The sequence below is a fragment of the Vicia villosa genome, linkage group LG1, assembly GCF_029867415.1.
Source record: "Vicia villosa cultivar HV-30 ecotype Madison, WI linkage group LG1, Vvil1.0, whole genome shotgun sequence".
Taxonomy (NCBI): domain Eukaryota; kingdom Viridiplantae; phylum Streptophyta; class Magnoliopsida; order Fabales; family Fabaceae; genus Vicia; species Vicia villosa.
The window spans coordinates 223,888,480-223,899,924 of NC_081180.1; the positions used below are offsets into that span (position 1 = coordinate 223,888,480).

An 11,445-nucleotide genomic window follows, 5' to 3' on the forward strand; every position below is an offset into this window, starting at 1 on the left:
ATATTTTCTCGGAAGCTAAGCTAGTTAATTTACTAGCCTCGCATTCGGACCATAGTCCCATTCTTTTGCACTGTGATCCGATTAAACGTAATCAGCTGAGGAAGTATTCTTTCAAATTCGAGAACGCGTGGCTAAAAAATGATGAACTAGCAGATGTGGTAAAGAGAGGTTGGCAGGCTACTAATAATAATGGGGTTCTGAACCGAATAAATAACTGTGTGAAAGAGTTAGCAAGCTGGCATAAGGTGAAAGCAAAAGAACAGCTCAACACACTGTCAATTCATATGGCAGCCATGGAAGCGGCGAGATCGGCTAATGACGAAGGGGCAGCAGCTAGATTTATTGAGGCACAGAGGGAGTATAATAAGATTATAATTCAGGAGGAGATTTTTTGGAAACAAAGAGCTAAAATGCATTGGCTACAATATGGCGATTCGAATACTAAATTTTTCCATAAGTCGGCTACTGTTCGGAAGAGATTCAAGAGAATAGATTCTCTTATGGATGATACAGGGGCCGTGGTAACAGAGCAAGAGGATCTAAGTCGTGTTGCAAAATCTTATTTTGAAGAATTGTTTGTTGCAAGGCAGGGGCTGTATGAACCGGTCTTAAATTGTGTTCAGCCGGTTATTTCTCAGGATGACAATAGCAAGTTGATCTCGCATATTACCAAAGCAGAATTATATGAAGCTCTAACTCAGAAGCACCCGGATAAGTCTCCGGGTCCCGACGGATTCAACCCGGCTTTCTACCAGCATTTTTGGTATTTGTGTGGTGATGATATCTTTCATGCAGTGACTACGTGGATGACCAGGGGTTTCTTCCCACCTGAGCTTAATGAAACTAACATATGTCTTATACCTAAATGTGCTAATCCTAAGAATATGAAGGATCTCAGACCCATCTCTCTTTGTAATGTTGTTTACAAGTTAATTTCCAAGTTACTTGCTAATCGGTTGAAGGTGGTATTAGACAAGTGTGTTTCGGAGGAGCAATCTGCTTTTATTGAAGGGAGATCCATTCTTGACAATGCTATGGTAGCTACTGAAATTATTCATGCGTTGAAAAGAAAGACGAGTGGTAACATGGCTAATCTGGCGCTAAAGATTGATATTAGTAAAGCTTACGATAGAGTTGACTGGGGTTTTCTGAGAGAGATTATGATGCGCATGGGGTTTGATGAGAGATGGATTCATTGGTTGTTGATGTGTGTAACTTCGGTGCATTATTCGGTGCTCGTTAATTCTGATAGAGTCGGACCCATTTTTCCTGGAAGGGGATTGAGACAAGGCGATCCTTTGTCACCTTATCTGTTTATTCTGGTTTCTGAAGGCCTTTCTGCGCTCATTAAAAGAGCCGTTTCACGAGGAGATATTCACGGCGCACATATATGCAGGGGGGCACCTAGTGTGTCTCACTTGCTTTTTGCTGACGATTGTTTTCTATTTTGCAGGGCAAATCTTATGGAGGTGTCTAACCTTATGGAGATTCTAAAAATTTATGCTGATGCGACGGGTCAAGTGATTAATCTTTCTAAATCCGAAGTGTTTTTCAGTCGTAACCTGAGTGGGCCAGCTTAAGAGGATTTAGCCAAAGTAATGGGGGTGAGACGTGTTATAGGAACAGGAACATATTTGGGTCTACCGTCCATGATTGGGAGAAGTAAGAAAGCAGTGTTCTCTTTTATTAAGGATCGGATATGGAGAAGAATCAATTCTTGGAGTGGTAGGTCTTTATCTAAAGCGGGGAAAGAGGTTATGATTAAATCAGTGCTTCAGTCGATTCCGGCCTATATTATGAGTATCTACTTGATTCCGGATGGGGTGGTGAACGACATTGAAAAAATGCTCAACTCGTTTTGGTGGGGGGGAGGTCGCAGTAACAAAGGTATAAGGTGGCTGACTTGGGAGAGAATGACTATGTTGAAGAAGGAGGGAGGTCTTGGATTTAGGGATTTCAAAGCTTTCAATATGGCTATGGTGGCAAAACAAGGTTGGAATTTTTTGTCGAAGCCCAATTCTCTTGTATCTAGAATCTTCAAAGCAAGGTATTTTCCTCACTCATCCTATCTAGATTCAAAGGTTGGCAACAATCCGAGTTTTGTTTGGCGTAGTTTGTGGAAAGCTAAGGAGGTGTTAAAGATTGGGAGTAGGTGGAGTATAGGGGATGGAAGGAGTATTAAGGTGATGCATGAACCATGGCTTCGTGATAAAGGAAGTCGGTGGGTTGGAGGACCACAAAATCAAGAGACGTATGTGTAACACCCTTCTAATACCCCGCATAAATAATAAATGATAATCAGAGTAAACATGAAAAAGGGCATTACAACTTCCAAATAATTAAACAATAATACTCATGTCATGCCATAAAAGAGAACGTCAACCAAATTTATTCAGATCGTCATGTTTAACACAGCGGAATTATCTTTAACATCTGAATAACAAACAGCCAAGTCACAGACTTAAGACGTTAACATAAAAATCCATCCAAAATAAAAAGCTTAACAAGTAACTCTAAACGACGCCCCCAGTGTTACACGACCAGAGCATGACACGGACCCAACTGACTCTAACGAACTACTTGACGAGCTAATCCTCACCAAGTACGAGAGCTACTCCTCAATCTGAAAAATAACAACAGTAAGGGTGAGTCTCATTCACATTTAACTAATGTTATAAGATATAGATAATAAAATATCATTTCACATGCCATTCACCCAATCACAGTTATGATCAGATTCAAACCATACAATCAGCAAGCAAACAACCAAATTAACACATATTATAACATTGGACAATCTTCCATTCATGTTATAATAGCAAAACAGCCTAATGCAATGCAACTACATGCATGTGGTACCAAAATCTGGGATAACCCAACTCACCGACCCACCATCGTCAAGGATACGGTAACACCCACTCACTAATTCCACACAATGGGAATTAGCTACCACTGATCCACCATCGTCAAGGACCAGCCACCAAAATGATTATGAATGCATGCATCAACCATAACATGCTCATCACCCACATACATCGATCAATGTCATAATCATCAATAAAACACATATTTCATACCAACAATACATGTATAATAAACACCAGTTATACCACGTCATCATACAGGTAAGACATTCATTAGTGAACCTATAAGCATATCCCACTACAACAAATAAGATTGAGTGTTTTAAAAATAATTCAAGCCACAACTCAAAACACCATTTGAGTATATAAATTATTTGATTAGCTTCACTGTACTCGAAACGGCACCAAAATCCGGCTTACGGTTTAAAAGTTACACATTTTTAAACTTTTCAAAACGGCATGTCGCAACAACTAACAGCACGCGGCGCCACACACATTCGCGGCGCGGAACGAATCGGAACAACGCCTTCGCGGCGCAAACAAGGTTTTGCGGCGCGGAACGAGAAGAAACTATGCCTTCGCGGCGCGGCCATACCCTCGCGGCGCGTACTGAGCACAACAAAACTTCCTGGCCTTCTGCCAAGCGGTTCGCGGCGCCAACTCCTGGACGCGGCGCGAACTGGCGATTTCCAGCGCTCCGAATAGCAGAAAATAGCCTGCGATTTCGTCCCTCTTTCACCAAATCACTACCAAACCAAACTCACTCCAACCAGATTTCGCATACAGTGAAATAACACATATTATAACACATTTATAATACATTCAACCGTCCAATTATCACTACACACGATCAATACAATTCATTCTAAATCAATTCCCCCAAACCTAACATTTCTACAACCTAAGCATAACCCAATTGATCCGAATAACACGATCGAATTCTATCATACTACCTATAATCCCATAATAGAAGATAAACGGAAGAGTCCCCCCTTACCTGAAGGTTGATTCTTCGCTCTTCCTCGGTCGCACTTCTCTGTTCCTCTTCTCTTTTCACGTTCAGACTTCCTTTCCCAATACTGTAACCTTCTCTATTCTACCACTCCTTCTATTTTATTAAGAATAAAATAAAATTATTTTAATTGGTAATAGGGCCTACCAATGCACCCCCTCCCTTACTAACCACAACTCAAGCCCAATTGCTTAATTCCTCATAATTCAATTAATTTAATTAAATTAAATTATGAAAATAAATGGAGTGTTACAACTCTCCCCCACTAAATAGTTTTCGTCCTCGAAAACATACCTTAGGCAAATAACTCTGGATAGGAATCCTTCATCTGACTCTCCAATTCCCAAGTCACATTCCCACCTGCTGGTCCTCCCCAAGCTACTTTGACCAGTGCTATCTCCTTGCCACGCAATTGTTTCAGCCTTCGGTCTTCAATCCTCATAGGCAAAGTTTCAACTGTCAGATTGTCCTTTACCTGTACATCATCGACTTGGATCACATGAGATGGATCAGCAATGTATTTCCTCAACTGTGATACGTGGAATACATCATGCAGATTCGCAAGCGTCGGTGGCAACGCAATACGATACGCCACTTCCCCCACCCTCTCCGTAATCTGGAACGGACCAATGAATCGCGGAGTCAACTTCCTTGATTTCAGTGCTCTACCAACACCAGTTGTGGGGGTCACCCTCAAGAACACATGATCTCCTGCTTGAAATTCAAGTGTCCTCCTCCTTTTATCATGATAACTCTTCTGACGACTCTGAGAAGTCTTCATCTTCTCCTGAATCATCTTGATCCTTTCTGTTGTCTCCTGAACAATTTCCGGTCCAATCACGGCACTTTCGCCAGATTCATACCAACATAAAGGCGTTCTACACCTCCGACCATACAAAGCTTCAAACGGAGCCATACCAATACTCGAGTGAAAACTATTATTGTAAGTAAATTCGATCAAGGGTAGATAACTATCCCAAGCACCGCCTCTTTCCAACACACAAGCACGCAACAAATCTTCTAGTGATTGAATAGTTCTTTCCGTCTGTCCATCCGTCTGCGGATGATAAGCAGAACTCAATCTCAGCTTAGTACCCAAAGCCCTCTGCAAACCTTCCCAGAATCTGGATGTAAACCTTGGATCTCTATCCGACACGATACTCGAAGGAATACCATGTAAACTCACTATCCTGTCAATATACAATTGAGCCAGCTTCTCCATTGGGTAATCCATTCTCATTGGTATAAAGTGAGCAGACTTTGTCAACCTGTCTACAATAACCCAAATAGCTTCACAATTCTTCACCGTCCTCGGCAAACCTGAAACAAAATCCATAGATATACTATCCCACTTCCATTCTGGAATAAATAACGGTTGCATAGCTCCATACGGTTTCTGATGCTCAATCTTCGACTTCTGGCAAGTCAGACAAGCATAGACAAATTCAGCTATTTCCTTTTTCATTCCAGGCCACCAAAACAGCTTCTTTAAGTCATGATACATCTTGGTAGCACCAGGATGAATACTCAATCCGCTACGATGTCCTTCTTCAAGAATACTCTTCCTCAATTCGGCAACATCAGGAACACAAACACGATTACCAAACCTCATTATACCATTCTCGTCGATTCTGAATTCACCTCCTTTATCTTGATTAATCAGAGCCAACTTATCAACCAACTCTACATCAGTCTTCTGACCTTCTCGAATTTCCTCAAGAATACTACTAGTCAGCTTCAGCATACCCAATTTAACACTGGTAGGAGTGTCTTCACATACTAAACTCAAATCTCGGAATTGCTCAATTAAATCCAATTCTCTCACCATAAGCATAGACATATGCAAGGACTTCCTACTCAATGCATCGGCAACAACATTTGCTTTACCCGGATGATAATTCAGTTCAAAATCATAATCCTTGAGAAATTCTAACCATCTTCTTTGTCTCATATTCAACTCTTTTTGGTCAAAGAGGTACTTCAAACTCTTGTGATCACTAAATACTTCAAACCTTGAACCATATAAGTAATGCCTCCACAACTTCAACACAAATACCACTGCTGCCAACTCTAAGTCATGAGTCGGATAGTTTCTCTCATGCACCTTGAGTTGTCTCGATGCATAAGCGACTACCTGTTGATGCTGCATCAGTACACCTCCTAATCCTGACAACGAAGCATCACAATAAACAACAAAAGATTCCGCCGGATTCGGCAAAATCAAGATCGGCGCACTAGTCAACCTCTTCTTCAACTCTTGGAATCCTTCTTCACATTTCGAATCCCAAACAAACGCTTGACCCTTCCTAGTCAACTTAGTTAACGGTAATGCTAACTTTGAAAAACCTTCAATGAACTTTCTATAGTAACCCGCCAGACCAAGGAAACTACGGATTTCGGAAACTGACCTCGGAGCTTCCCACTGAGACACTGCTTCTACTTTCGTTGGGTCAACGGCAATACCATCCTTAGAAATTACATGCCCAAGAAAGCTCACTTCGTTTAACCAGAACTCACACTTTGACAGTTTTGCATAAAGTTTCTTTTCCTTCAATAGTTCCAATACCACTCTAAGATGATCCGCATGCTCTTTTTCATTCTTAGAATATATCAAAATATCATCAATAAATACTACTACGAACTGATCCAGAAAAGGGTGGAAGATCCTATTCATATACTCCATGAAAACCCCCGGCGCATTGGTTACTCCAAATGGCATCACTGTATATTCGTAATGACCATACCTCGTTCTAAATGCTGTTTTCTGAATATCGTTCGTCTTCACCCGAATCTGATGATATCCCGACCTCAAGTCAATTTTGCTGAACACACATGCTCCAACTAGTTGATCCATCAAGTCATCAATCCTCGGCAAGGGATACCGATTCTTGATAGTAACCTTGTTGAGTTGTCTGTAATCCACACACAGCCTCATTGAACCTTCTTTCTTCTTCACTAGTAACACCGGTGCACCCCACGGTGAGACACTAGGACGAATAAATTTCTTCTCAAGTAAATCTTCCAATTGATTCTTCAACTCATTCAATTCCGATGCCGACATACGATAAGGTGCCATCGACACAGGATTAATTCCGGGAATTAGTTCAATAGCAAATTCTACTTCCCTCTCTGGCGGCAATTCTCTTACATCTTCTGGAAAGACTTCTGGAAATTCACATACTACCGGTAAGTCCCTACTCACCGCTTTCTTTTTCACTTCCATGGATGTAATCAACATGAACACGACAGCCCCGTCCTTCATTGCTTCATCCACTTGTCTAGCCGTCATCGCTAAATCCTCAATACTGACATCTTCAGGAAAAATAACCGTCTTCGTGAAACAATTGATATGAACCCGATTAAATTGCAACCAATTCATACCCAAGATAACATCAAGTTGTTCCAACGGAAGGCACACTAAGTCCATTCCGAATTCTCTACCAAAAATATCAATTGGACAGTTCAAACAAGCGAACGAAGTAGTCACTGAACCCGACGCAGGAGTGTCAATGACCATACTTCCATTAATCTCAGATATTTCCAAATTCAGTCGTTTAGCACAATCCAATGAAATAAACGAGTGAGTTGCCCCAGTATCTATTATTGCAATTAAAGGAGTGCCATGGATAAAACACGTACCTTTAATCAACCGATCATCTGGAGTAGTCTCTGAACCAGATAAGGCGAACACCTTACCACCAGCTTGATTCTTCCTCGGCTTAGGACACTTAGGACTGATATGACCTTCTTCCCCGCAGTTGAAACAAGTTACAGTGTTCCCTTTGCACTCAATAGCAATGTGACCTGCCTTTCCACATCTATAGCACTTCTTTTCCTCACTCTTGCATTCGTGAATGCGATGTCCAGGTTCTCCACACTTGAAGCACTTAATAGGGGCACTAGAGTCTCCCCCACTAGGCTTCTTCCAGCCTCCAGCTTTCTGGTTACCCTTACCATAAGGCTTACCACGATCCATATGCTTTTTCCCTTTCCTGTCGACTAACTCGCGAGAGTGCGACGACTTCAGTTTAATATTGTCCTCTTCAAAGATTCGGCTGCAGTCAACCAAATCGACAAACCTGCGAATCCTCTGGTATCTGATACCCTGTTTAATCTCATCGCGGAGACCATTCTCAAACTTAACACACTTCGAGAATTCACTAGCCTCATCATTATTGTAGTGGACATAATACTTTGCTAGCTCCACAAACTTGGACGCATACTCTGGCACAGTCATGTTACCTTGTGTCAGCTCCAAAAATTCAATCTCTTTCCTGCCTCTAACATCCTCAGGAAAGTACCTCCGCAAGAATTCTCTCTTGAACACAGCCCAAGTGATTGCAACACCTGCAGCTTGCAGTTCGTCCCTACTAGCCATCCACCAATCATCAGCTTCTTCAGACAGCATGTGAGTCCCATATCTCACCTTCAGATTTTCGTCACAATCAATCACCCGGAAGATCCTTTCAATCTCTTTCAGCCACTTCTGGGCGCCTTCGGGATCGTGAGTGCCTTTGAACAACGGAGGGTTGTTCCTCTGAAAACTATTCAGCTGCCTGTCAGCACCAATTCCAGCTCCATTGGCATTCCCTCCCAGCACACCAGCAATCATGCCCAGAGCCTCAACGATAGCATCATCGTTTCTTCCTCCTCTTCCAGCCATTGTTCTGCTAAATATCAAACAATATCTATTAGAACAAGAAGTATCGACAGTGTCAACCTTACACTAATCGCATACGAGGGATTAACCGACACTAAGACTCTGACTCAAACGACCGACAATGCTCTGATACCACTATTGTAACACCCTTCTAATACCCCGCATAAATAATAAATGATAATCAGAGTAAACATGAAAAAGGGCATTACAACTTCCAAATAATTAAACAATAATACTCATGTCATGCCATAAAAGAGAACGTCAACCAAATTTATTCAGATCGTCATGTTTAACACAGCGGAATTATCTTTAACATCTGAATAACAAACAGCCAAGTCACAGACTTAAGACGTTAACATAAAAATCCATCCAAAATAAAAAGCTTAACAAGTAACTCTAAACGACGCCCCCAGTGTTACACGACCAGAGCATGACACGGACCCAACTGACTCTAACGAACTACTTGACGAGCTAATCCTCACCAAGTACGAGAGCTACTCCTCAATCTGAAAAATAACAACAGTAAGGGTGAGTCTCATTCACATTTAACTAATGTTATAAGATATAGATAATAAAATATCATTTCACATGCCATTCACCCAATCACAGTTATGATCAGATTCAAACCATACAATCAGCAAGCAAACAACCAAATTAACACATATTATAACATTGGACAATCTTCCATTCATGTTATAATAGCAAAACAGCCTAATGCAATGCAACTACATGCATGTGGTACCAAAATCTGGGATAACCCAACTCACCGACCCACCATCGTCAAGGATACGGTAACACCCACTCACTAATTCCACACAATGGGAATTAGCTACCACTGATCCACCATCGTCAAGGACCAGCCACCAAAATGATTATGAATGCATGCATCAACCATAACATGCTCATCACCCACATACATCGATCAATGTCATAATCATCAATAAAACACATATTTCATACCAACAATACATGTATAATAAACACCAGTTATACCACGTCATCATACAGGTAAGACATTCATTAGTGAACCTATAAGCATATCCCACTACAACAAATAAGATTGAGTGTTTTAAAAATAATTCAAGCCACAACTCAAAACACCATTTGAGTATATAAATTATTTGATTAGCTTCACTGTACTCGAAACGGCACCAATATCCGGCTTACGGTTTAAAAGTTACACATTTTTAAACTTTTCAAAACGGCATGTCGCAACAACTAACAGCACGCGGCGCCACACACATTCGCGGCGCGGAACGAATCGGAACAACGCCTTCGCGGCGCAAACAAGGTTTCGCGGCGCGGAACGAGAAGAAACTACGCCTTCGCGGCGCGGCCATACCCTCGCGGCGCGTACTGAGCACAACAAAACTTCCTGGCCTTCTGCCAAGCGGTTCGCGGCGCCAACTCCTGGACGCGGCGCGAACTGGCGATTTCCAGCGCTCCGAATAGCAGAAAATAGTCTGCGATTTCGTCCCTCTTTCACCAAATCACTACCAAACCAAACTCACTCCAACCAGATTTCGCATACAGTGAAATAACACATATTATAACACATTTATAATACATTCAACCGTCCAATTATCACTACACACGATCAATACAATTCATTCTAAATCAATTCCCCCAAACCTAACATTTCTACAACCTAAGCATAACCCAATTGATCCGAATAACACGATCGAATTCTATCATACTACCTATAATCCCATAATAGAAGATAAACGGAAGAGTCCCCCCTTACCTGAAGGTTGATTCTTCGCTCTTCCTCAGTCGCACTTCTCCGTTCCTCTTCTCTTTTCACGTTCAGACTTCCTTTCCCAATACTGTAACCTTCTCTATTCTACCACTCCTTCTATTTTATTAAGAATAAAATAAAATTATTTTAATTGGTAATAGGGCCTACCAATGCACCCCCTCCCTTACTAACCACAACTCAAGCCCAATTGCTTAATTCCTCATAATTCAATTAATTTAATTAAATTAAATTATGAAAATAAATGGAGTGTTACAGTATGAACTCTTTGTTAAGGATCTCTTTCTTCCCAATGTCAAACAGTGGGATGTGGGGAAGGTGACTAATCTCTTTGATCATGCGGGGGCTGAATCTATTCTTAAAGTTCCTTTGGTGGAGGAGGTTAAGGAGGACAGGTTCGTTTGGCAAGAGGAGCAAAATGGTGAATATAGTGTCAAATCGGGTTATAGGATCCTGAGAGAGAAGCAAAGTAGTACTAGGAATCTTGGGGTGGAGGGCAATTGGAAGAATTTGTGGAGCATATCTGCTCCGTCTAGAGCGAAGCATCTTTTATGGCGTATTTGTAGAGGTTGCCTCCCAACTCGCACAAAGCTACAACAACACCATGTGCTTTGCCCCTCTCTTTGCCCTTGGTGTGAGTTAGAGGAAGAAGATGAGTGGCACATTTTCTTTGGTTGTATTTCTACGAGTCAAAGTTGGCGGACAGCAGGTTTGTCCTCTTTAATTGACACTCGTTTACATTCTTTTCATGATGCTAAGGCAATTATTTTGGACATCTGTAGCCGTGAGGACCGTAGGGATGCAGGGAGATTTGCGGTCATGCTTGAGGCTCTATGGAGAAGTAGGAATAACGTGGTGTGGCAGGATAGTCGAGAAGACGCACTAAGAATTGGTTTACAAGCTTATCACAATTGGTATGATTGGTTTCAAGCCAAAGAGGAGTCTATGGTGTGCGTTAATAATAATAATTCGGTTGATTGGATTCCACCTATGGTTCATCGGGTGAAATGCAATGTTGATGCAGGTTTTAATAATGGTCGTGGATCGACTAATAGGGGGTGGTGCTTTAGAGATCACTTGGGAAGATTCATCAGTGCAGGTACTTCGTGGGATGTGGGACTTTTGTCCGTTTTTGAAGCCGAAGCTATTGCTT

The 11,445-nt window shown here is 41.6% G+C and overlaps 1 protein-coding gene across 1 annotated transcript; it reads left to right on the forward strand.

Annotated features, from left to right (window-relative positions):
- Positions 1-1,598: 1,598 nt before the first annotated feature.
- LOC131595726 (uncharacterized mitochondrial protein AtMg00310-like) lies at positions 1,599-2,261 on the forward strand. The gene has a single exon (XM_058868184.1). It carries the CDS (start codon positions 1,599-1,601, stop codon positions 2,259-2,261), a length of 663 nt encoding a protein of 220 aa, XP_058724167.1.
- The last annotated feature ends 9,184 nt before the right edge of the window (positions 2,262-11,445 follow it).

Bases quoted from the DNA above. Each gene is read 5' to 3' on its own strand.
- LOC131595726 (XM_058868184.1), top strand. From the start codon at position 1,599: ATGGGGGTGAGACGTGTTATAGGAACAGGAACATATTTGGGTCTACCG.